The sequence below is a fragment of the Ciona robusta genome, chromosome 1 (genome assembly GCF_009617815.1).
Source record: "Ciona robusta chromosome 1, ASM961781v2".
NCBI classification, from domain to species: Eukaryota; Metazoa; Chordata; class Ascidiacea; order Phlebobranchia; family Cionidae; genus Ciona; species Ciona robusta.
Window position 1 is genome coordinate 5,575,602 of NC_143235.1, and position 27,812 is coordinate 5,603,413.

A 27,812-nucleotide genomic window follows, 5' to 3' on the forward strand; every position below is an offset into this window, starting at 1 on the left:
ATTCCAAAAATACTTTGCTTAATAAAATTGGTCCCGTATAGGCGGAGATATTCGTCCTCAAACAGTGATCTCTAGCGCTATCCTTTTTTACTACCAGCTTCGTGATTCTGACGCAGGAACGTACAAGTCACGTGATGATTCATTCATAAAAGCGGAATTTGCGTTTTAACAACCACTTAGTTAGAGCAATGGTAGCAGCGATAAGTCGTGAACCGGTACCCCCTCTATTTGGCTCGACCATTTGCGCATGCACAGTAGCGTTGTGACGCATGTGTACTGGCATCTTGACATAAAAATATGCTCGGACCAAATATGAAGAAAGTAAATATAGTAGGGTGGGAGAAGATGAAACACTTCGTTAGACGAGACATTTTTAATTATCATTTTACGGGCCCCCAATAGTAATCATAAAAAAAATGTTACAAAAAACAAAACGTGAAATAGTAAAATGCTAACTTTGAATGCTCGCTGAATCATAGTAAAAAAAATGAAATTTTGTAGTTTGCGAGTGTGGAAGATTAAATTAGTTTCATAGATTCATAAAACAAAACTTGAATATTTCGTACAGTTTGATTTTGTCTCATAAAACTATAGCATGAGGAAAATAGGCACGGGTCCATAAATCTTACATGTCAAAGAAACTATAGCACAGACGGTTAATTTCGGTAGGTTAACTACAAGTTGCAGAATACTGCTGATGTAAATAGATTTCAATTTCTAGTCCCATCTTTCCCCACATTGTAGTTTCGTAGGTTTTTATTGCCAAACTTTGAAAGGTTTGCTTTTGATTCAATAATTTATACCTCAGGGGTTATTTAAATATAATATGCTGAACTTATAAAAATATATTATTTTGAAAATGTATTCAACATTCAGTCACTTGCGTTTGCAACAATGTAGCAATACCCAATTTGTAGCGAAAATGTAAACTTTATTAATAGGTATCAATTATCAATTTTCTGCTATATAACAATTGGATATTGTTCGAACATCAATTGATAAATATTTTATCCTACAAATGTATATACAGTATATATATATGAACTTGATATATATGACAGATTTGGGTGATACAACTAATCGGTACTAGCATTGACAACAATTCAAGGAAATATAATAAAACACAACAATTCAAGGAAATATATTAAAAGAGTTATTTAGAGATTCACACACCAGGTGCAATGTAGAAAACAGGCAGGGAAAGAAAGAACAATTTGAAATCCTTGTTAATTATGGAAAATACACGTAAATAACCACGGCCTACTAGAGATACGGCCTATCCACGGCCTACCCATATAGTACAGTGGGGTAAGATGGGACACTTAAGCACACATTGGCCAATATTTCTAAAATTAAAACACAAGACGATTATGGAGTGGTACCAAGAATTGGTAATACTACTTCTTTATTATTTGCTAAAAATTCAAAAAAATAGATTAAAACACACGAGGAGTCAATTGACCTGATTAATAAGTGAGTTTATTGTTGGGAATACAAATAATATATCAAGTTTATACATTTTTTTTCTTGCCCTAGTAGTTTATTTAATTTATTAACACATCATGTTTTGTCTTTATAAAAGAAATAAAATACTTGGCAACGGATGAATTCGACCCCATGCTGCCATCGAAATTGATGTTGCCTAAAACCAGCGCCCTGGACAATTCGGCCACGCTATCCCACAAGTAAAGTCACCATTAACGATATGTTTTTTAGAACGATTTTTTTTTGTTCCGAATGGGTAAAGTTCTTAACACGTTGTTTTACACATCCGGAACGAACTTTTTTGATTTTGTTTTAATTTTTTTTGTAACACTTGAGGCGATAATGGTCCATGTGCATGGCGCCCTCTATAATAAAGGGCGCCATGTCCATGTGGGATTTGGCGAAAATAAAAAAAAATCAATAGAAGAAATTTTTACTTTAATTTTACTAATCCTGATTACTACATTAAAGGAATTAAAACATTGAATTATTAACAAAATAAAGAAACAGTTATAAAAAACAAATGGATAAGTAAAAAAATACATTTTAATTCGGAACAAAAACATTGTTTTCGGGTCAAAAAATATCTTTTTTGGATAACAGAATATTTTTTTTGGATCAAAACATTTTGTTTCTGAACAAATTTTTTTGTGTACGAACATGGCCTACTCAATACATTGAGTTACGGTTCTAAATAAACAATTTTGAAACACAGTAATGTTTTTCGGAAAAAAAGCATAATATATTTTTTGGAAAAAATACTGTGTTCCGAACAAAAGTTATAGTATTAAAAGCGTCAAATATAAATTGCTGATTTGATTTTATTGCAAACACATAGGTTTTTTTTTACTTCTAACAAAAGTTTTTACGCTAACAAATGTATTAATTAATAATTGGAGTAATAAATATTAATTAATAAAATATTACACTATTTGTTACATTGCTTTTTTTGTTAATTAATTTGAAATTGTAGTGTGGGGTAAGATGGATATCGTATATAAACAATGAACAACGTCCTTTTGGAGTCATGACGCTACGGTTATAATTATTTAAATGTTTACTTCATTCTTTATTATGAAATTGAACGAGAAAAGAGAATGAAAACGTGTCCCGTCTTACCTTAACTTATTATAAATACTCATCCCAAAAGTACAAAGGATGGTATGAGACTATTATTAAATCCGCGTGTTCATAACGTTGTGTAGTAAGAGTGGAGTTCGCTGTCATGTAAAGTAGAAACGCGTAGCGTCTGCGCTTGACACGATCTATATTCTGTACTTTCATACCAAAAAATGTTTTGAAACAAAAGTATGGCTGTAACTAAAACATTGTTTTCAAAACAAAATTTAATGATCCCAAAACAAAAACCTGTTCAATTTTTATAGCGAACTTCAAACATAATAAATTGCTTTAAAAAATAAGATGTTTTTAGAGAAAATAAAGGGGATAAAGGGAAACTTATTATTCAATTTTTTAGTAAAACCTTTCGAAAAACATTATGAAGATTTTAAAAACGTGTTGTAGTTAATGATGTACATGTTGTACTCGAAACAAAGAATATTTTAATTTCGGAACAAAATATAACGCTTTCAAAAAGAAAAACGTTGTTTTCAAAACAATTATATTTTTCGTAGGAAAAAATATTGTTTTGAAACAAAAGTGTTGTTTTGTAACAAAAAATATGATTTCGGAACAAAATATAACGCTTTCAAAAAGAAAAACGTTGTTTTCAAAACAATTATATTTTTCGTAGGAAAAATATTGTTTTGAAACAAAAGTGTTGTTTTGTAACAAAAAATATGATTTCGGAACAAAATATATTGTCATGGGAACGAAAAATATTGTTTTCAGAACATTTTTATGGTTGTCGTAACAAAAATTATTGGTTTGAAACAAATGTTTTTTAAACAAAATCCATTGTTTCCGAAACAAAATTTAACGGTCCTAAAACGAAACGTATTGTTCATTTTTTAATGAAGCGATTTTCAGACATAATAAATCGTTTTGAAATTAAAATTAAGATGTTTTCGAAGAAAATTAAGAGGATTTTAATAACGTGTTGTATTCAAGAAAAATGCGTTATACTTGAAACAAAGTATCTTGATTACGAAACCATTTTTTTTGGTTTTCGTAACAAAAAATTATTTGTTAGGAACAAAATGTTTTGTTCTCGTAACAAAAAATATTGTTTTGAATCAAAAGTAGTATTTTTGTAACAAAAATGTTTCGACATTATAAATCGAGATTTTTATGACATGGCATAAAAAAAAACGACGTTATGAATCAAATTATAAACATTTTATAAAAATGTTGTAATCAAAGAAATGCATGTTGTACTCGGAAAACAAAGCTGTTTTCGGAACAAGATTTAGGCTATGTTATTGTTGTTATTAAAATTTATGTAAAGATATTGTTTTCGAAACAAAACGTAATGAGGTTATTTCTACCTAGGCTGCATTTTGCTGTCCCACTTTACCTCACTTTAAGCTGAACACGTTACGGTATAAATCTCTTCATTTCAACCTTTACGTGCGAATTCATGCAAATTTAGGGGTGGAACAGTAAGAACTTATTTTAACGTATTTGCCTGCGTGAGGATCAGTGACATAAACTTTACTGACTGTTTCTATTTATTCGACAATAAAATTAATCCAACTTAGAAATAGTTATGTAATTAGATTTCCTTTCAGCAAACATGACGTTGGTAAAACCTATTTAAGGAAAATGTCAAATAAAAAGCGTGGCTACTAAACCTAAAATACGGAGGAAACATTATATTAAACACACACACGATAATGTTTAAATATTCAATATAATGACTTAATATGTTTAGAATATAATTGCGATTTAATCTACTGCGTTCCAGCGTCAAACGCTACAATATATAAAACTATGTAATGTTTTTAAATTAGTGTTTGGACTATTTGTATATATTAAACTCTGACATCATACAAAGCATAGTTGCTTCTTAAATGCTGTAATTTACGACATGATGATGCGGATAATTCATCCAAGCCATCTATTAAAATTTAATTATGCCATATTATCTTATCGTAATGGGACTTCCCCTACGTAGAAGTCTGGCGTTTGCGTTGTAAACAAGCATTTACAAACTCATTATACGGAGCCCCAAGGCTCGATAATTAAATAAAAAAGGCAAATATAGAATACATACCTTTATAAATTAACTAATGCCTTAACGTGAAATAGACTGCTGATATTGTTGCCAAGTTCAATACACAACTAACCATATACTGAAGTTGTGAAAACTAGAAAAGTGTTAGCCTACATTTGGAAAAGGGAAAATTTAGTTTAAATAGATTAAAAGAATTCTTCTGTTTTAGGATTCTGCGTATATAAAACGTAGGAGTTAAATTTTAACCTGTCCTATCTGCTTAAGTGACATAAAACTGTGTGATGAAAATTTCTTTTATTCTTTTAATTTTGGTGAGTTTTAAAAATAAATCAATGCTGTCCTGTTGAATTTGATAATATTACTCCCGTTAATAAAACATATTTCCAGGTGCTATCATATCAATGTTGCACAGCCTGCATTACAAAAGTTCAACCAAGCAAAGATTTAAATAACTTACCTGTTATATTATGGTGGCAAAAACAGATATTTCCACACGCTGAAGAACCAGGCAAGCTGTTTTATTGTTTTTATTATTTTATTATACTTGTATATTTCCATGCCTATTAATGTGAAAAAGGGATAGTGATAAAACACTTTGTGTATTTATTTTATGTTAAATTGAAATGTAGGTGTATATTGCTTGAAGGTGAAACGAATTGTTTCTATGTTTCATTAGGAAGTTTAAAACAGCTTAACCATTTTTTAATCAGCCACACATATAAAAGCTCACTTTAAAAGTTTACTATTATATGAATGTAACTTACTTTTCCTCGCGTGGCTGGAAAACGACAGTTGTTATCACTTGGATTTAACACCTCGTGCCAGCTTACGAGTTACCAAGTATGTTACTTTGTGGGTGATTACTTCTTATGTGGATTTTTTTATTTTTTTTATGTGTGGCTGATAATTTAAACAACCCATTAGTGACAACTGGGCTGGAGCAATTGCCGTTAAGTGTCTTGCCCAAGGACACATACACCTACAATGATAGCAACGACAAGCCTTAAACCCATTACCTCTGGGTTCAAGGCAGGGGCCTTAACCAACTGTGCTATGGCTATAATTATATTTTATCTTCTTACAGAAAGAGACGATGGTTTAGTTGAAGTAAATTGTCCTAACTTGGGATACAAATGCATGGCAACTTACAACAAAAATATTTTGGAACAAAAATCTACTGAACTACTCACCATCATGCAATACGGGACAGACTTCAGAGCTTATGAAGCTCCCTTGCCCAGAAAACCAAATCATTTGGTAAAAATATGTGATTTAGATGAATTCTACTTTGAAAGCAGTTTAACAGTTTTAAATTTTTGTATTTACAATACAGTTGCTAACATGTAATACAATTTTTCACAGTGGGCGTTACTTCATGAGGAATCTCCTCAAAATAACTACTTATTATGCAACAAAGAATCACTTGAATTATTTAATTTCTCGGCAACGTTCAAGCGGAATTCAGATTTTCCATTGACCACACAGCATTTCGTCAGTTCTGAACATTTGACTTCAAGAAAACCAATTTCTGTTATGGAAAAAAACAAGTAAAATTCTTCTGAAATGTTTGTTTACCCTTTTAGTTCATTTTATTTTTTAAATTTATACCGTCTCCGAATAACTTCTTTTAAAACTTTGAGAATTCAAAAATTGACCAAAGATTGTAATTGCTATATATGTTGTCTAATAATACTGTGCTCACACCTCAGTATAAAGTAGGTGGTTACCTGCAATACTTAATTATACAACATTAACATTACTGTATTGTGTAAATTACTACTTAGCTTTATTTTTAGACTAAGGAAACAAGGCTTAGCTCCCATTGTTTATCTTCAATCTCATTGTGATGTTCCATCCGATCGAGATAGATATGTTTATCACTTGATGGGAAACATCAGCATTGATTCTTATGGTGCGTGCCTCAACAATAAAGATTTTCCAAATGCTGATTTAGTTGATACATCGCAGATGAATAGTGAGAAGCTGCTTGATATGTTAGGTTTGTATTTAGTGATTTTTGATTGATTTACACATAGTATATAAATGTTGCTGTAATATTTCTGTGAAATAAAACCACCAATTATTAATCATAGAAATGTTGTGAAAGTATCTATCATAAATTTTATGATTTTAAAAATCAAATAATAGAAAGTATTGAACACTTGATTTATAAGAAGCTACGAATAAAAATGCATGATATCTATAAAAAGTGTAGTAATTGGACCCAACATACAAAATAAAGGTGAAATATTGGCTTTACACAAACTCCTATATTTAGCAAAGTACAAGTTCCACATTGCATTTGAAAATGCTATTTGTGATGATTACATAACAGAGAAGTTGACGCGTCCTTTACATGTTGGATCAATCCCAATATACAGAGGATCCCCCTCTGTTAGAGACTGGGCACCAGACCATAATTCAATTATAATTGGTAAATATGTGTTTTATATTGTTTGCTATTGTAAAGCAGGGTACTGTTACTCAAAATGTCTTTGTAATAATTATCCTTAAGAAAAAATTACATTTATACCTTTGTTTCTTAAACTTTTATTAGTGCTTACTTTTAGAGTAACTTAACAGTCATTACCTTTTTTATTTGAATAAAACAATCTAGGTTTATTTAAATGATTAAAGTATTTTATTTTATTCACTAGTCTACAACATTATTTAATAGAAACACGCCTATGAGTCCTCAGGGTATCAAAGGAGAAATGGTTGTTTGTACTTGCATCGTTTATGCATTCTATACTATTAAAATTATCATGTGTTCAAATATTTTTAGCTGATGAATTTGAATCACCTGAACGATTGGCAGAATACATTCATTATCTTGATCAAAATGATGAAGCTTACTTAAAATACTTGGCTTACAAAGATCAGCCGGAACTTCCAAATAAATGGTTATCGGAAACTCTTAATAATCGAAAGTGGGATTTAAATGGAGAAGATACAAACAACTTCGTTGGTGGATATGAATGTTATGTTTGTGGAGAGGTAAAATTCATTCGAGGCGTTTTGTCAGATAAAAAATAGGAGGAAAATTGTCGGAATAAATAAATAGAAAAATATCTTTAAAGTTTGCTTTAAGTTTTTTTGGTGTAGTACAAACCTTACCTTGATATTTTTTGACTCTGGACGTTCTTTTGATATATGTAAATTCAAATATATTTTTATTGGTTTTTGTCATAATACAAATAAATATAGTTTTTTTTTAATTACAGATGCATAAGATGGAGGCAAAATTGAGAAAAGGAATAAAAATCTCACCGCGTGTTGTACCACATAATCATTTAGATTGTTCACCACCCCAACCATCTATTGGAGATATATCTGATATTCCACCAAATGATCAGTATGTAATGGTGTTTATGTTATAGACCAGTGTTACCCTATCTTTTTTATTGCCCCACCCACCCTGGACAACGAGCGGTGTATCAAACACCCCCAGCAAAAAAAGTAAAACTAAGTTATTTATCATTCATCACTTAAAGTCCTACTTTAATTAAAGAAATGAGGGTAGTGAGTGGTGCAATGCCGTCAACCTCTTGCAGCGGCGGACAAAGCATTCCCCCCCACTACAACATATGCAAAGAAGGCATGCAAATTTTTTCAGTCAAACATCATCATTTCCCGTTTTACGCTTTATAGGCACATCGGGGTACAGCTGCCCTGAGTTACTCTCACCTGTCCAGCTTAGCTAGTGACCCCAAATTGCCCAGTTTAAGCTTTTATTTGGTAATTCACTGTATTTACCTTTACAGCTTACATAATTGGATCAGTGATTATTGGCAGAATCTTGATCAAGCAGTTGCATTGCGTGATATGGTGTTGGAGGGTGTGAGTGACTCAGAATCATTGTGGTCATATATTGAACGTAGATATCATGCTGGGGAGGGAGCCATGCAACACAACGAGTTATGAGAATTGGGTTGTGAAAAGAGGTATTTCTTAGTTTTATAAATCTTTATCCAAATTAGTGATTAATTTTGTTCTCTTTCTAAAATGAAAGTTTTTGTCACAAATAAGTCCAGTGACTGGCTTTATTTATGTCAATGTATTCAAGAATTTTAAGTATCCACGGTTTATTTTTTACATCTTAGTTTATTACAAGATTATGCAAATCTTAAAGGAACAATAATTTAATTTAACCAATTTTGCAACTTGTGGAGATTGATCTTGTGCAAATTCAAAAAATGTTATACATGGCAACATAGACAATTTAGATGAACATAAAAACAGAAGCAACAATTTAAACAATTTTGTGCTTGGTGTTTAACATAGGTTAATGTAGTAGCGGTTTAATGATTTAAACAATGATTAAATGAAAGTTGATACAGTCTCACTTGTTCATGTAAATGTGACAGCTATTTAATGAAACTTTGCAGAGTTAAACTTTGGTGGTCGAGGTCGGACACACGGGGTCAGTGCAACACGTTCCACCCATCAGTAAAGCGCCCTCTGGTGATTGAATGCAATCATTTGATGTCAAAGTGATCGCCAATGAGCCGTGACTTTGATTGCTTCGTTGTCGCTGACGTGTCATGTTGGCTGCTCGACTGACACGAACACGTTTACGAACAAAAATATCCAATGGTTTTATGCATGATCTGAAATTACAAATAAACCAAAGTTTCATATAATATGTTGCAAATTTGTATAATTTTATTGGCATTAATTAAAATTGAGACATTAACCAAAAGATTTACCATAGATGCACGCAGCGATAGTTTGATGTGTAACTTGTGCTGATAATAAATAATTAAACGTCTGTGGAACACCACACAACGAGATATTTTTAATTTACCAAGATAAAAATATGAATACTTACCTTTACTACAACATATTTAAAACTTACCCATAAAGTACACTGAGTACATTTGAATATAAGATTGGATTGAGAGCACTATTGATTGGTAACAGTATAATAGCAGCAAATGCATATGCTACATCTGGCATATCAACTCCTAGCAAATTTAGAAATGCCATGACACATACCGGTCCCCAACATGCAAAGTCTGTTACAACCAAACGTGTTATACGTGCCTGAAATAAACTGAGCTAAGCATATTTATTAAAACAAAAAATTATTTCAAACCCAACCTGGGAAGCAACTAACCTGCATTATTCGATTCTCATCGTCATTTCTGTTCATAGCAGCTGATCTTCTGGCATCGTGATAAATTACTAGATAAGATATGAGAATATACAGAAAAGCAATAAGATCAAATGTCATGATTATAGCTGAATATGCCCATGCAGAATCATTTACCTGTAGTATATTGATTTGAAGTTTATATTGTTAATAATTTTTAAGTATAATACATTACAGCAGGGGTTCCTAAACATTTTTTTAAAGTTTAAAGTATTAAAAATAAACCTTTATAATTTTATTTGCAACTAATTCATATATTGTGTGCACATCATACTAAAACACAGTTGCATAAAGATAAAACAATCACAGGCGATTAAATTGACAGGCAATTATTTTTTTTATATTTTTCTTTCCACAATAATTATATAAACAATAAAATTACAAACCAACTTACTGTTACAAACAACTGAGGCAAACAGACAGAGTGAACATTATAGAATCCAAAATATCCTTTTACTTCAAAACTTGGCCAAAAAGTTGGATAAAACTCATGAATGATGTCAAGAATTGAAGTCCATGATAAATCATTTGTTTGAACACCAGCAGAATACCTCCTTAACACAACTGACCATTCCTTTCGTGATATAATGTCGGTACCAAAATCTAATAATAATTTTATGATTGAAAGTTTCTTCTGTATTTGTTTTAAAGAATTCATTTATTCTCTTAATATTAATATTATTAAAATAAAAATAAATCTATGCTCTAGGTACCATAACTCTTAGAGTATAGAAACACTATAGAAACATATAATATAGATATATATATATATACTACATACATACACACATGCACCACTGTGCTGAATTAAATTTTCCCAAATTTGTAGATTTTTGTTAATCCCTTTTGCTATTTTAAGTACCAAACTACCAAATATTGTAAAAAATTCTTAAATCATGGCACTGTGGGAACAGGCTGTGCATAAGGTAGAAGGAAACATTTAACAAAACAAACAATGTAACCTTCATGTGACAAGGCCTTTAAGGTTGCAGCAAACATCTGCATTGTTTGTTTGTCTGGTGTGTCAGTCTGAAAGAAGTCCACACTTGGTACAATCCATGCTGAAGATGTAAAATAATCATCCAAAGACTTCATATGAGGTAAGATGGCCAGAATGAGTGAAATTCCCCAAGCCATGCTCACTATAAAAATTGTGTATCTAAATAAACCATGATTAGTACTTCTCATAAAGAAAACAAGATAAGAACTTTACTTGACATGCATATAATCTGCTCTGAATGGTCTCAGCACTGCCACCATGCGGTAAGTTGTAAGAATAACCAGAAACATCACAGAAGATTGAACCGATGTCATCGCCAGTGTTCCTAATGATGAACAAGCAGTGCTACTTCTCCATTCTCGATCCACATAACAATATCTTTAGTGGGAAGAAAAAACAGTTTAAAGTACTTTTAATTAATAAAGTAATTAAATGGGCAATTCACACATTGGCATTAGATTTTACAATAGCAATTGCTGTGTAACCATTAAATATGCTGAATACAAAGCTAGATATTCCTGATAGTAAGTGTCTTTGGGTAAGAATGGCATTTGCTAAAAACGAGTGGTCAGTAATAGGTTGGTTGAAATATTGAACCATACATAAAAATAAAAAAACAACCATCCACAAAGCTACATGGGCTTAAAGTGTATGAAACAGAGTGTTATATTATCATTAAACTTTCCCCACCATGCAGGGACAAATAAGTATCATTCCAATTTTTAACCGCTTCAAGCCACAATCTCAAAGAAACAAGATATTGTAAGAATGCTTAATAGGTTAACATACAACTACACCAAGTCTTTCAAACCTGCCGTTAGTTTTAGCGTTTTGTATTGCAAGCAAGATTAAATAAATTCCCATCATAAAATCTGCTACAGCCAAGTTAAGAACAAGCAGATGGTTACTTTTCATCATTGGAGACAACCTGGTTAAGAAGAAAAGTGTTTTATTTAAAAAATGTTGTCTAAAATGTATATATCACATTACCTTCTTGACTTCCACAACGTGCATAATGTGAGGGTTATTACAATAAGGTTACCTCCGATTGCAAGCACAGACATCATCCATATTAAAATGCTGAGCACAGATGCCTAAGTCACATTTTATTATTTGGATTTTCTATTACTTGCACCTGAACTATGGTTTTGCATTGATATAATACAGGTAACCTAAACCATTTTTTTATTACATTTTGTAAAAGTTACATATTTATGATAATATATAAAAAACCCTGAAAGAGTTAACCTGAATTGGAAGTCAAACATTAAGATGAAAAACAACATAAGAGCTTTTAAATAATATATATATATATATATATATATATATACATTGCCTTAAAATACATTGCATTTCTAAAAATTTAATCAAAATGTTGCAACTATTTTTATGAAATAAATCAACATACCTCGATTAGTCGGAATCGGGATGAAAAGTTGTTATCATTAAACCAATTGGTAGGACATTCATCACTGCCATCATAACAATCTTTTTTTCCATCCAATACAAGCCGATGCGGAACAAACATAGGATCGTGTAATGATGTAATGGAAGAAAATGCTGCTCCCTCCTTTGGTGCTCGAGTTTCACAATAGAATCTTGCTAAATCCTGGTTTCCACACTTGTCTGTAATTAAATTAAACTCCTTTAATTTATACATCTTTTAAATTTGTTAAAGATTAAAATGTTTCAGATTAGTTACAATTTACAGGAACAAACGTATAATGACTAATAGCTTATTGCACAGGTAAAACCACTGTGAAACAAATAGTTTTATTTTCACATAGTTCCCCCCTATGAGGTCATATTCACTGCCATTTTGTATCTCAATTATTTTTTTATTGAAAAAAGTTTGGTTTATTGCATAACAGGAAAGTCATAAACTTCTTGGTGAATTTAAACAAAAATAACTAATAAAAATACAAAACAATAAATTAACAATAACATATGTTGTTTTTTAAACAGCAGTTTTGCTGGCAAATTTAATACGATTTGACATTCTGACTAACTTCCTGACAAACCAGGCATGCATACTCTTTAACGGAACTTGAGACAGTTTATGTAACATTACGAAACACAAATTGAGATAAATTAATTTCAGTCTACAAACACTTAGTAAGCAACCTTATACAATAAAATTGCCAAATATTAGTTTTAAATAGTTTTTTTACTTGGTTTTCCGAGATGAGTTGTGAATAATGCCAAATCAAGATTTTATTGTATTAAAAATATAAACAACTAATTCAAAATATATACAATTAATAACACAATGTACCAGTATTAAGCATACAAACTATTCTGTAAACCAAGCTGGTTGCTACCACTATTAATTACCAAGGTAGGGTAACCTGTTAAACCATACTTTTCAGTGAAAACTAATCAAAATGGTAAAATATTAGACATAAATTCCCAAATTACCAATCATTTCTATATGCATTAAAAAAAATAACGAGAAGCATGCATTTGCATAGCCGATTCACGAACAAAAAGAATGGCCAACCAAAATGGCCAACACAATCAACTACTTTGCAGACTTAACTACATAAAATCTGGAAGCCTAAATTCATCAAGTGGAAAGAATTATATAAAGTGATGAATTTCCTTTTTCTTTACGCTGAGCAAAGGTAGTAAGCGCACCAGTCTCTAACCCAGAGTTTCCGTGTTTTAGCTCGATGCTGCTACCATTGTGTTAATTACTCCAACCGTGTTCCTCATGGGTTTACTAAATTGTCAGCCATACACTACAAAAACTTAAATAAGTTCCACAAAATAGTAAGGCATATGAAACAGAACATTTGTGTTATAACAATTATTACTGTCCGGCCACAAAAGAATAAATAAGTTACATAAATAAACACACACTCACCAGCTGATGTTTATGCTACTATATTGGTTCATACTTTCATACAAAATCTTTTATATAGAGCTGCACTCTTTTTGTATGTTTTATTGTTTTTAGTATATCAACCACTGACTAAAACAAGCTAACAAATTATCTATTAAAATTTTAGAAATATAGAGGAAAAGCTTTGTGCTAAAAATTAAGCAGAGCTTAAATATTATTTCAAACCCATATTTTACAGTATACTTTTATTGTGATAACAGAATCACCAAAACAAACCCAAACAATCAACTGTTTAAATATCTGTTGGATGAAAAAGAAACATCCAACATTACCTTCAGATTCATCTTCTTCCTCCACACAGTCTATTCTATCATCACATATTTGACTAATGTGTATTGACACTTTTTCAAGTTGTCGGGGACGACTTTTTTCACATAGAGCCCTTGTGGGACAGAATTGTTCATCAGCAGAGAAATCGGACCATGTGCGAACACGGGTGTTTTTACCAGTTGGAGAAAAGTTGGGTTTGCAACGCTCAACACCATTACAGATCTAAAATAGATTTATACATCACCTTATAAATTTATACCAAAGATATCACAAAAAACACAGGGTGTCGGGTGTCTAAATATTGGGTACATGAAAAACTTTTAAAATTCTAGTTTAATAACCAAATGACCTCAAATTTGAATAAACAGAGAACAGATTAAGACATCATATTTAATGTTATTAAGCAATATGTTAACAAGAAACATTTAAAAATGGTTTGTAAAATAATGTCAAATTTTGAACACTGGTCGGTTTTTATAAAATATAGTGTTTAAGATTTAAATTGAAAAAAAATATGCTTTTAAGGATGTGGCCAAATATCAACTTTACAAAAAAAATCGGTAAACCATGGACGTTTCAGTAAGTCAAAACCTAAATGTTTCAAAAAGAAGTTTCAATTACTTGATGAAGTTAGTGCATACTATCACAAAGCAAACCAAAGCATTACATTTGATGCTTCATTTTCTAAAGACAATTTACCTCATCCGGTGAAAGCAGATTCTTCTGGTCTCCAGGGCAATGCCGGTATCCAAACTCATTAATGGGAAGACTCCAGCATATCTCAGGTGTATTGCTACCGCATCTGAAGTGGGAAGTGTGATTTTCATTGACGTATTCAATCTAAAAAATAATTACAGTATTTAATAGAACACGTACAAGAAAGAACACATGGCGTGTGTAAGAAATGCCAAAAATGGACGAGCTTTTATGTGAAGCCATGACCTGTATGGGTATGACACAGTGAGAGAGGAATGCAAAACGTAAACGTCAGACGTGATGGCATATCTTTTTTCAGCTTCCACTTCAGTAGCTGGACTAAGTGGATTAAAGTCTGTCATCCTCAGTTTTAACATCCTAATTGAATTACTCCACCACATGTGCTGGATGATTTACTAATCATGAATTCAATATATTATACGACTGGAAATAAGCATTTTAAAATTATGTTGTAATATGGTATGTAATATAATGGAAACTGTTTTTTTTTATAATCAGAGCTATTGTAAAAAATTCCATCAATTGGTTTAGTTAATAATATGGACAACTCCTGGCCTAGAGAGTGACTTCATCTGTGTGGGTTTATTGCATTTTTCATTAAGAAAAACCAACACTTTGGTACAGTGGTTTGCTCAACTTCCTCTAAACTTTCATTTCAAAGCTTTTCTCGGGCATATGTGTCATTAGGTATGGCACATAACACCAATTGCTCTAAATCAGTGAGAACAGCAATTGCTCTAAATCTTAAACTGGGGGAACGTGTAACACTCAGAAGGGGGGCGCGAAAAACTATAAAATAAAGTGTTAATACAGTGGTGTTCAAAAGGCTAAAACACGTGTGGTAACTCTAAATTAATGGTCACTTATCGGTCCTCTAAATTGTGAGCCAGAAAAAACAATTCCTGACAAATCACAATGTTACATATGTAGTAACTTGTTCACGGTGACAAGATATATGAAAAAGAACAGCAGTGTAGGTAAAAGTGTTGTTTTTCTACCAAGCCAGGATAATGCAAGTTAAACTCGTTCAATCAATTACCTCCTGAATCATTGTGCATTCATCAGAGAAGTCCAAACACTCTGGTGAGCCATCACATTCAACACCCGTCTTGTACAAGTTTCCAGACAGACAAGTGAAGTTTTTCTCACTGGTAAGTGAATGCTACAGCCGAAGAAAAAATGTAAAATTTTCACTAAACATGTCAGAATTGTTGAAATTTGAAATATTGCCAATAAGTTAGAGAAACTACATAGTGATAAATACAAGTATATAACTTTTATGCTAGTAATTACCAACCTGTTGTTGACTGAGGCAAGCTATCTCGTCTAGCTTATCTTCACAATCATTCACACCATCACAAACTTGTGATAGCATAACACAAGTTTTACCACCATCACATGACAAACGACTATAACCACACGCATCACAATTTGCTTTTGTACCTGGATACATAATTTAGTTGTTTTGTTTTCCATAAGTGCAACACACACAAAAAGTTACAATTTACTCACCAGTATCAAGGCAAACATTACTGCATAACAAAGCAGAATTCATTGCAATATTTTTGCTATTTGATTCTTTTCGTTCACAGATGCATTCATCTGATAAATCGGGACAATCAACAATTCCATCACATACTTGTCGATGTGATATATACAACGGATCGTTCAAACACCTTAAAGAATAAAACTTTACCCGTAACTACTTAAAATTTTAATTAATAAGGAAATATATAATAAAAATTGATTTCAATATATATAAAAAATTAAAAAAACTGCCTGTTTAAAATAAGTCATATCACAACTGAGTTATTATTATGATAATAAAATATTACAAACTTGAAGCATAAAGTTGTATTTCCAGCAAAACAAACATCAGATTGATCTAAACAATCAATAGTTTCATCATGGAGCATCTTTTGAGGAAGAATACACATAGTTGTTTCATCATTCCCCATCCTGGATGCTGTGCATTTGAATCCATGTCCGGTCACCTAAATTGGTTGATAATGTTGAAAAACATTCTGATGTACATTATGTTTAACAATAGCATAGCTAATTATATTATATAAACTGTTATAGCTAGGCACAATATAAATAAAGACCATTCTGGTAAACTTATTTGTTTATTCAGACATTTTAATGTACATCGGTTTTCCTTATTAGGTGTTTTAGATTCATGAACTTATGTATTTTCAGAAAATGGGATTTAAAAACAAGATAATAAAAACAACAGAATTACTCTTTCATCACTTCCATCAAGACAGTCGACTTTTTTATCACAGAAATCAGTCCGCTGTTTGCATGTTCCATCATCACAAAAAAAAGAATGTTTGCATGATGATCCACATTCATCAACTCTAAATATACATCATACATTAAGAAATTTATACTGTATTGTAGTATTTTTTGTTCTTTGTAGTATTATTTGTTCACACTTTGATGTATATTCAATAGACAGGTTTAGAATGAAAGTAAGTTACAAAATCTCATGCAGCTCACAAGTTAAGTTACCAGTTTGATAATAAGTTTTTAACAATAGAACAGACACACACTGTTCAATTTAACTCCACCGAAAAAAGTTTTGGCTTTATTTAAATACTCAACCTGATTTCCAAGTTTGTATCAATTAATCACCAGAACAAAAAAAATTAAGACTGGAACTTATGACAACATGTTGAAGAAGTTTAGAATATACACTGTAGTTGTATGGCTACAGGTAGAAAATTAAATCACCTGTTCCTACAATGATCCAACCCATCACAAACATAAGCACCAGGCAAGACACATTGCATGTCGCACTTGTTGTATAAATTATCGCACATTAAACCACCACTTGGGAGCATGTTAAAAGACATTTCATCAGAACCATCACCACAATCATCAATACCTTAATGTATACGACTTTGTTAATTTGAATATTTAAAAAACACCCGCGTAAAAAATGTATATTATGTAAAAAGTAAAACACATTTTAAATTCATTAATAATTCGTAAAAACGTGAATAAAATTTATGTCACATACTTTTATATTTTTAACAAAATTTGAATGTCAACAATAACTAAACAAAAATATTTACCATCGCAAAATCTTGAAAATGCAATGCATTTTTTGGTATGCAAACATGTGAAGGTTCTGTTACAGCCGCCCTTCACATTGCACTCATCTGAGGAATCCAGACACTCATCGTAGAAGTCACAAGTCTACATAATATTAATATTCAACATATGTAAGTAATTACATTTGACAAGTAGTTAATGTTAAAAGAACAACATACATGAATCCAATAGTATACTCGTTTGTTGGTGCACTCAAACAATTTCTGCTTGGAACATCCAAACTCATCACTGTGGTCGGCACAGTGCCGTTCGCCATCACACACCATCGATTTTGGTAAAAGACATTTCATATCCATATGAAGCAAACTAAAATATAAAACCAAGAAAACTGTTCTATACCTAATAATAACTAAAAATGTCGCATTTGTTGACTTTAGTTAATAAAGTCCTACAAATCAACAAAACATAGTTCATTATGTTTAAATACAGTGTTTAAAAAGTTAGATACAACATACATGTTTTGACAAAAGACATCAGTTTTGTTGAAATCATTGACATCTTTTATTTCATCACTTCCATCTGGACAGTCCACCACACCATCACAAAATCTGAACAGAACAAAAATAAAATACACAGTATGAAATGTTAAGCTGTACATGTGCGGGACCTAAAGATTGTATTGTAACAAAACTTACTTTTCCATTGCAAGGCATGTCCCATCTTCACATGTAAATACTCTATTATTATCCAAGCATTCATCGCTTGAATCTCCACAATTATCAACACCATCAGCACGATACGGCGGTGCATTCTACAATTGAATGTTTTCAGTTAAAAAGTTTACAGAATTCTTATAACTTTTGCTAATGATTGAAACGACTGTCTTTGATCAGGGCAAATATTTAAATATAAGGTTTATATTATCCCAATATATTGTAATGAAAAAAAGAGAAAAGATTAATATATTAAAGCGCAATCATTGTGAGAGGTTAAGAGCACATCTTGCATGTTTCCCAGTTTCGTGCAACCAGAAAACAAGTGTAATGCTATAATTATAAACCCCTGTGTTTTATGGGTAGTGGGCAGTACAAGCTTGCTAATACTCAGCTTTCCTCACTGTTTCATATAATCCGTGAACCGCTCCTTTATGTCTATTAAATCAAGTTGTCCATATACCATAGTGCTGTCATATATCATGTATGTTTAAGGGAGTCGGTGTCACCCATGTGCCCTGGTTGAATGAGACCATTCTAATATGAACGGCCCATGATGGCGCTCATGTAATCATAAACTTTGATCAAATTATTCATTCGTTATCCCACAACACCAATATTATTCCTTCTTCCACTTTATTTAGTCTTACACAACAAAACTCCTACCTTGGGAATACAGATCTGATTGTCGCATGTGAATGAATGCTCTGTGCAATTCTGACATTCATCAATGCGGTCACTGCAATGATCAATGCCATCACAAAGAAATTCAGGTGGCAGATAGCAAATCAAATCAACATGGTTCCACTTATTTTTGCACATCAAGCCTAAAAACATGAAAATTAGTAAACTAATGTGCAGTTAGCCATTTGTACTTTTATTAACACTCCTGAATGTACCCGTTGCGTTTGCAAATGGAGGAACCAAATATTCATCACTGCCATCTTCACAATCCTGTATTCCATCACAAAACTGTCCAGCTGTGAGGCATTTTCCGGATTTGCACCTGGGTTTTAGAAAAAATACATAGGCATGATTAAAAATGTTAATCAATAAGCCCCATGTTTGTACTTTAATTAGCTTAAGTGTTGTTTGTAGCAAACAGATCGAGATCATAAGGTGACAGCATTTTGCTGAAATGTCTTTAAATATTTATGAAGAACAAACTCAGCACATGCTTAAAAACATGAATTTCAAATTATTGATTTTAACACCTTATAAGAGATAAAAATTACCTTTAATAGATCTGCCAAATTATATAACAATAACAAGCATACAAATTGTACTTAAAAGCCATTAACAATTTACAAATACTCTTTAAATTACTCAAAATACAGCAAGTTGTGTTTATTCAATACATCATATGTGTATCTTATTTCAGAACTCGTGACATACTTAAGTATGGCTTACCGAAATATGCTCATTGAACAAGGATCATTTTCATCTTCTCCAGTGTATGTGCAAGTTGAACCATATTTGCAAGATTCAAGTTTGTTTTCACAACCCGGGCATTCCAACACTTGATTGTTGATGCAGCGTTGGAAATCACAGTGTTTCACATATCTTGATTTTGGCAAATGTTAATTTTCCCTATTTTAAACCACCACATTTTGTTTTATTTATATATATACCTGTTTTTACTGCCACATAAACTATTGCTCTCATCTGCATTACCCACACAATGCTCAATACTGTCACACAGATAAGGTTTTGGAAGAATGCATGTTTTATTAGAATGGTTCAATGCATTATTACAACTCACTCCAGTTGATTCAGTAATATTGCCACCTGGACACAACAATGTAGTATGTATAAAACTAATGAACAATGAAATAAAGAAATAAAAAATCGAATCTAACAGTTTTTATATCATCCAATAATGATATCGGCTATCTGTTTCTCGTGAAGACCTAATTGGTATTTGCATTTTAAATAATTTACAACCTGAAAACATAAATCAGTAAAACTGCTTTGTACTTTATTTAGATTCTTAAAATGCACAAAACTATATAAAGTGTATTTACTATTTATTGCTTCAATGAGACACCAACGATGTAAGCGAATCAGACACGAACGATGTGAGACACCAACAACTTTTACTTCACTTAGAAGTTTAAACAAAAAAAGTAAAATAGTTAATCTAATTCAGGATTGGATATTAGAAACTAAACATAATGTGATTTACGTTACAAGTCCATATTGACAGTACTATAAATTCTAAAGTGTGATCCATGTTAAGTGAACCAAACAAACGTATTGCACCATGAAGATACTAGGAATGTGAAACAACTATAAGTATATATTGGTGCAAGCTGTGCCAGGAATAAAAACTAAAAATGGCCTAGTGTATTTCACTTAATAGTGATAACAATATTGGGGTCTAAATCTTGCACTTATACTTGTAAATCATGATGTAGAAATGTTCTAGTTCCATCTACACCAAAGTCACGTACAGCATGACCATTTCCCCGTAAAATCCATTTGTAGGTGAGCAACCCTTCTGCACCCACGGGACCTCGAGCATGAATTCGAGTTGTGCTTACTCCAACCTCAGCTCCCAGTCCCATACGCTGTCCATCAGCAAACCGAGTGCTTAAATTATGAAAGACACAAGCACTGTCCACATTTGAGAGAAAATATTCAGCAGTATCAACATTATTTGTAATTATAGCATCTGTATGAGAACTACCAAACTTTTTAATATGAGCCACTGCTTCATCTACGCTATCAACAATCTCAATACAACATTCAAGTCCAGAATATTCATGTCGAAGAGAGCTAGCAATGGAAGGAGAAAATAGCAACCTTGATGCAATTTTTGGACCAAGATGCACTTTAACATTTTCAGCTTGTAGAACATCATTAATTTGTTTGAATACAGAAGTGTGCAATAGATCTTTATGAATTAAAAGAGTTTCAACGGCATTGCATGCCGCTGGATAATTACACTTAGCATCTATGATAACTCGACATGCCATATCAACAGATACTTCTTCATCAACGTAAATATGACAAATTCCTTCGCTGTGTCCAAGTACAGGAACAGATGTCCCTGCAGCCATTTCTTGGATTCCTCTAACCATATCTGATGAACCACGTGGAATAATTAAATCAATGGAACCTTGTGCTTCCGCAATTAAATCTGACACTTCATCTCTGCTTTCAATAAGTTGTGCAGCTTCTTCGCAGTTGTACAGTGACAAGGCATCTTTGACTATCTTGTGTAAACATCTATTTGTATGAACAGATTCCCTTCCACCTTTTAACAAAATCCCATTACCGGTTGCAATTGCCAATGAGGCAATTTGGGGAAGACAATCTGGGCGTGATTCAAATATTATTAACAAAACACCAATTGGAACACGTACTTGCTCAGCTATTAAATCCTCAGCAATTTTTCGGCGTAATAAAACATTCCCAACCAAACCAGCACTTTTATCTGCAACTTGTCTTACACCATCTGAAAGATCACGTAATCGTCGTGGTGATAATACCAGTCTGTCCATCAGTGGTCCAGACAAATTGCTTGATTTTTTAGCGTTTGCAACATCCACATGATTGGCAGCCATTATTTCTTCCTCTTTTGTTTCAAGCAAATCAGCCATTTTATATAAAATGTTCACACGATCATCTACTTGAAGTTGCTGCAATTTACTTCCATCTGTGCGAGCTCTCTCAGCTTGGTTTGTTGCATTTTCTGAATTTGTTACTTCAGTTGTAAAAAAAGTACCAACATTTTTTCCATTAACAATATCAGTAATTGAAGGACCTTTAGCGTTGCAGCCATTGCAGATTACCACAGAGGTACCATGTTCCAAGGACCATACAGCGGCCTGAACTTTAGAACCCATACCACCAAGCCCAACAGATGATTTTTGACCAAATTCAATTCCTGACAACACGTTTGCAGTTGAATAAACTGAAACAAGCTTGGAATTTTGATTGCTTGGTGGACCAGTATATAAACCATCCACATCTGACATCAAAATCAGCAAGTCTGTGTCAGTGTGCACAGCTAGTCTGGCGGCCAAGCTATCATTGTCTGTGATGGAAATTGCATCATCCACATTGACATCATGATCTGGTAAAGGAATGACAGCATCATTTGTGTTTATTATTGGAACAATTGATAAAGCCAACAAATTATTTAATGTAGCTTGTAAATGCAAACGATGCTCTCTGTCTAAATCTCTTTTTGAAACAAGGACTTGTGCAGTAGTGATGTTATACTGAGCAAACATTGATTCATACAGTGCCATCAAACCACTTTGACCTGCAGCAGCGCAAGAGCGACTATCCACTTTTCTTTGAATTGTATCTACATTCCCATGACTTTGACCTTTTATAGTTTCTCTTACACTGCGACTCATTAACAATTCCTTTTGCAGACGCTGCCGACCAAATGCAACAGCTCCACTTGAAACGATCATGACTTCTTTTCCCTTAGAATGAAGTTCTGCAACTTGTTCAACAATGGAAGCAAGTCGACCCAAAGCAATACCTCCTTGGTCTCCTCTGGTCAAAACAGCACTGCCCAACTTTACAACAATCCTCTCCGCGATATTTAACTTTTCTCTGCTTCGGAGGGGAACTTTTCCCGCAACATATTTGTATTGCATTGAGTTTTCATTTGATGTAGTAGTCAAGCTGGTATCTGTCCTACTTTCACTGTTGTTACTGTAATGAATGTACGTAGTATACCGTGTAACATCAAATGCTCTTCGAAGACCCAGTTGTCCACGGCATCGTAGAAACAACATGGTTATACAAACAGAAAAAATGGACCATTAACAATTTCTGTAACGACAAGTAAATTTAATTAGTTTAAGCTTATCTACAGTCCTACAACCTTGGGGGTTATTAATTCCCTGTAAAAAAACAAACCTAGAAGGTGTTTGTCTTTAACTTCCACTCCCAACCTAAACTAGTTCAGATAGCTTCTAATCCGACAATCTGACACGTTCAAAATGATTGATACGCACCGTCGCGCTGTACAAACACATGCTTTACTATAACTGTGACGTAGACAATATAGTCGTGTAAAATAAATGTCGCAACATGCTTATATCGTTTGATAAAATTTTTTTTGTCTGTCTTCACAACGTCTTAAAACATGTAGGCAAATCTGTCTATGAACGTTTGGGAGACTCGAAAGTCAAAACAATTCCAATAAAAGTGCTGTATTTTTTAAGTAACGGATTTTTTCGTCAATATTCGAAAGTTTTATAATTTCCCTAATCTGAGTGGATTGTTCTATTTGTATTTTAAACATTTTGGCACCTTTGCCGTATGGCGTATATGGTTGTGCGACTTAATGGATAGCCTTTAATCTGAGTCCGTATATAAACATGTTTATATACCGACTCGGCCTTAAATAAATTCTAAGCTTTTTAGATAGCATTCCTACGATTTACACTGTGTGAGGCGTAAATATTTCGGTGTTCGACAGATACAAAACTAAAAACTAACAAGGCAGTAAATTTCTGCTAAACAAGAGCGGTGCTTACCAGGTAAAGAAAACTCAATAATTTCGTTTTCATCACTCCCGTCGGGACATTCCTGACGACCATCACAGAACCTTTGCATACTTATGCACTCGCCGGTTCCGCATTCAAACTGCCAGAAATAACATTTCCGTCCAGTGAAGCACGAACCTAAGCCCAGTGAAAATACACATATGCGTAAAAACACTATATATAGTAGGGTAGTAAATATGTGACACATTTTCATTCTATTTTCTCGTTTAATTTGGTAGTATGAAAAGAACGTTTGAAGAATTATAAAACCGTATCCTCACAACCCATAGATCATTGATAATTGCTTAATATACGATCAGGATATTTGTGTTAATGTGCCTAAGTGTCCCATTTTATCCATATTACTATATACATATGGTAGGATGTATTTGACGGACGAAAACAAATGTTTCATTGATATTCGACTGTATCTTCACGCTTGAACTCAGCGCATGATAAAGGCGGTTATTTACTATGTTTTGAAAAATGAATTGAAAATGTATTTGTTAAATTTCGGGCACTTGAAGATAATTTATGAAAAGCCGCTTGTGCGAAATATACTGTAACATCATCATAGTACTCTTTTAGTAAGACACTACTATGGTAGCACTGCCCAATTTGTGGCAACATGGCTTACTTAATGTATTGAGTAAGCCAGGGTGGCAATAATATAAACTTTATTTTAAAAGTTGTTGACAATTTTCTATTATTACAAGTTTATATGCATTTGTAGGATACAATATTTATCAATTGAAGTTCGAACAATACCAATAAAAACTGTTACAGTAGGGCGGGGGAAGATGGGACACCTTTTCATTCTATTTCTCGTCCAATTTGGTAGTAAATGAAGAACATTCAAAGAATTACAAAACCATACTCCCACGACTCCCATGGACCGTTGGTTGCTGTATAAAACACGATCATGATATTTGGATATTACTAGCTAAAGGTGTCCCATCTCCCCCCACCCTACTATATATTTCAAGGCGTAAAAACATTTTGGGTTATTTACGTGTATTCCTATAATAAATTTATTTATCAAATAAAATTAACAAAGATTTTTACCAGTTCCCTCTTACCCTGCCTTTTTTGAATTTGTAAAATACACATAATGTGCAAATCGATAAATAACTGCTCTTGTGTTTTAATATATATATTTCTTTAAAGTGGTGTTAATTAATATAAAGGTAGGATGGATGGTATTAATTCGTGGTATCACCCAAACACCCAGCAAGTTATATAAGCCTACTAAAACAGCTTTTTACTTTGAGTTTGAAAATATTAGACAATATGTGCTAAAGGATGCCGTGTAACAATTTCTTGTGTGTTTTAATATATTTATTTAAAGCATTACCAACTAATAATAATGTGACAATACACATTCATGAAACCAAATGGGACAAGAAAATAGAGTGAAAGGTGTCCCAACTTCCCTCACCCTACCATTTAAACAAAACAATTAAAAAATTGAATATAATAGATAAATCATTTGATAAATATTACTTTTGGTATTTTTGGACTTGGTATATTTGGTAATATAGGCTTATACTTAGTTCATTATCACAAAATCAATTTAGAGAGCTTGTTTTGCCTCGAATTGATTTTGTGTCTGTGCAATTGAATACGCAAAAGTTGTCAATTTAAAGAAACATTTACCGCGGTAAGAAAGTTGAAGAAATAATATTTAAAACTAAATCAACGTATCATTTCATATCTTTATTAATGTTTCAGTACTTATTAATTAACCAATTTTCGGCATTATGGAATAACGCGACAGACAAAAAAAGGACACAATTTTTTACAAATAAAGTTATATGAGTCCCGTAAAAGTCCTGTTCGTCAGTGCGCGGTTAACATATATCCTCATATAACAAAATTTGTTGTTGTACTGCTGAGGAACAATTGATTCTGTCATTTCGGTAATCGAGTTACTTGTCTCCCCTCCACGGAATTGCTATTTAATCCAATATGTGCATCGTTCATAAAGACGAAAAGACAATTTTATAGATCAGCGATTTCGGAAGTGGCAGGTATGGGCCGCACAGAGCTTTAGCTATATACAGATTCAATAACTATATAGTACTGTGGGGTAAGATGGGGCATCTTCAGCAAATAATAACCAAACATCATGATCGTGTTTTCAACAACTAACAATGGTCTAAGGGAGTCGTAAAAATACGGGTTTTTAATTATTTTAATATTCTATGCTTACTATACCATACGGAACGAGAAAATATATTTGAAAGATGTCTCATCTCCCCCCATCCTACTATTTCTTTTCTCGTGATACAATGAAAATTTTAATGCTTGAGTTTATAGGGTGATCAATAATTTAGCAATGTTTACACTATAAAAAAAACATCTACAAGGACTACGTTCATATCGATCAAAAAGCGCGTATAGGGCCACTTAATATTATTCAATCGTTTTAAACATTTCCAATAAATATTATGGACTGGACGGCCTGGTAAAGTTTGTGACCTAAGTGATAGGTAACCTAATTAAATTCTTCGACTAACAAGGTTTGGGTTTTTCAACTTGTATGATTTGGTAGGAAATCGGATTTGTCTGTCAATATCCGAAACCGGTGCCTTAAAATGTACAATATAGTCGTTTCTATCGCGATATCGATTGCTTTCCGCGGTAACGTAGCCGATCTTAATTTTGATCAATTTAAAGCTTACTTATTTCTTATCTTTGGTTGTTAGTTTGTTACAAAATCGAATAGAAAAGTAAAAGAAACTGCAGACTCGGTTTGTAACAGGTTAGGCCATTTTACAATCCAAAGATTCAAATAATGAAAACAAATTTATTCAATTATTATTAGGTATTACAAAATAAATTGCCATAAATGGAGATACCGTAACTACACAATGTGCCAACAGGCGTCTATATTTCCAAACAGAGTCATGATAATAAAATTTCTAACCTTCGTTTTGTCCATCGGCGCTGCCCCAGGTCAAAAGTATGATGGTAGTAAACGAATAGATAATAAATTTTGAGGTGTTGGGCCAGCAACACCTCATATTGTTTTGCTTTTTATACTAACCTGTGGTGAATATTGTTTTTTTATCTTATATGTTCAGTGTTATTTATTTTTTATATTTTTAGGCTGACATCATTTGATTAAACAAAAACAGTATTAAATATTTTACCATGTCTTATGAAATTACATTAGTTCATTCAAGATATAAACTGAACGTTTGCGCACGCAGCGCAGGCCTATAATAGCGTTCTATAAATTGCAGACGGAATGTGTAACTGGGGAACACTTAATTACACGATTTCGCCTCGAGACTTGCAAAGATCGCCAAAACGTCGCAGGAAGAAAGTTTATACGTATACAAGAACCATTTACAAAGTTTTCGACCACCTTTTTTGTGGTTTTGCGGCAATAAATGTATGTAATGTGACGCCATGGAATGTGTTTTGTATTGTGATTTTGCAAACTGATAATATTAGCACAAGTGTTCACCAACGATCTATGCTTACTTTAGATAAATACAATGGTATTGAAAACCATCCGTGCGTGTACATATTTTCGTAGCGCTCTGAAAGGTACAGAAATTTTGTCATTTACCATGTCTTAAACGTCATTCATTTAACGTATATATATTCACATTTTCTTGCGGATATATATGTTCTAAATGTAGTAAGCACGGAGGAGCTAAATACTTGAATAGCAAAATCAAAGTTTAGTTTGCGCTGCACTGATACTTATATTGTGATAAAACCAATATTTACAGCCAACAAGGTTGATTATAGATACTGTGCCAAATATTTCTTACCTTTCTATTACCATAATCAATCATACGTATAGTTTTTGCGTTTGAATGAACTATTATTAGTATGGCT

At 32.6% G+C, this 27,812-nt stretch overlaps 3 protein-coding genes and 1 long non-coding RNA gene across 7 annotated transcripts; 2 read left to right on the forward strand and 2 right to left on the reverse strand.

The window, feature by feature from the left end:
• The first annotated feature begins 4,775 nt into the window (after nucleotides 1-4,775).
• LOC149741782 (GDP-fucose protein O-fucosyltransferase 4-like) lies at nucleotides 4,776-9,264 on the forward strand. Its single transcript, XM_089893878.1, has 10 exons — nucleotides 4,776-4,932; nucleotides 5,009-5,129; nucleotides 5,706-5,878; nucleotides 5,984-6,168; nucleotides 6,418-6,620; nucleotides 6,900-7,055; nucleotides 7,407-7,618; nucleotides 7,846-7,976; nucleotides 8,386-8,565; nucleotides 9,010-9,264. Exons 1-9 carry the CDS (start codon nucleotides 4,903-4,905, stop codon nucleotides 8,543-8,545), a joined length of 1,371 nt encoding a protein of 456 aa, XP_089750004.1. The 5' UTR covers nucleotides 4,776-4,902; the 3' UTR covers nucleotides 8,546-8,565; nucleotides 9,010-9,264.
• Nucleotides 5,008-27,769, reverse strand: LOC149741783 (uncharacterized). Of its 4 annotated transcripts, none has more exons than XR_016387354.1 (27): nucleotides 26,887-27,761; nucleotides 23,949-24,095; nucleotides 20,073-20,229; nucleotides 19,852-20,004; nucleotides 19,341-19,447; nucleotides 19,108-19,268; nucleotides 18,424-18,539; nucleotides 18,244-18,336; nucleotides 17,947-18,094; nucleotides 17,749-17,872; nucleotides 17,405-17,558; nucleotides 16,911-17,028; nucleotides 16,508-16,662; nucleotides 16,181-16,344; nucleotides 15,966-16,111; nucleotides 15,708-15,830; nucleotides 14,651-14,791; nucleotides 13,954-14,173; nucleotides 12,185-12,402; nucleotides 11,767-11,870; nucleotides 11,588-11,704; nucleotides 10,990-11,154; nucleotides 10,739-10,935; nucleotides 10,171-10,379; nucleotides 9,741-9,893; nucleotides 9,480-9,677; nucleotides 5,008-9,231 (listed from the first exon to the last, which is right to left on the reverse strand). XR_016387354.1 is itself a non-coding variant. In XM_089893876.1 (27 exons), the coding sequence occupies exons 1-27, from the start codon at nucleotides 26,981-26,983 to the stop codon at nucleotides 9,012-9,014; spliced, it is 4,095 nt and encodes a 1,364-aa protein (XP_089750002.1). In that variant the 5' UTR covers nucleotides 26,984-27,557; the 3' UTR covers nucleotides 5,008-9,011. The 4 variants fall into 4 exon arrangements, 1 of the variants encoding a protein (XP_089750002.1); XM_089893876.1 differs by having other exon boundaries at nucleotides 9,480-9,667; nucleotides 26,887-27,557; XR_016387355.1 differs by lacking the exon at nucleotides 5,008-9,231 and having other exon boundaries at nucleotides 9,616-9,667; nucleotides 9,741-9,808; nucleotides 26,887-27,764.
• LOC149741784 (uncharacterized) lies at nucleotides 15,455-16,669 on the forward strand. Its single transcript, XR_016387357.1, has 3 exons — nucleotides 15,455-15,819; nucleotides 16,261-16,366; nucleotides 16,533-16,669. It is a non-coding gene; the product is annotated as an uncharacterized LOC149741784 (long non-coding RNA).
• LOC149741785 (delta-1-pyrroline-5-carboxylate synthase-like) lies at nucleotides 20,452-23,301 on the reverse strand. Its single transcript, XM_089893877.1, has one exon. The coding sequence runs from the start codon at nucleotides 23,199-23,201 to the stop codon at nucleotides 20,835-20,837; it is 2,367 nt and encodes a 788-aa protein (XP_089750003.1). The 5' UTR covers nucleotides 23,202-23,301; the 3' UTR covers nucleotides 20,452-20,834.
• Nucleotides 27,770-27,812: the final 43 nt, after the last annotated feature.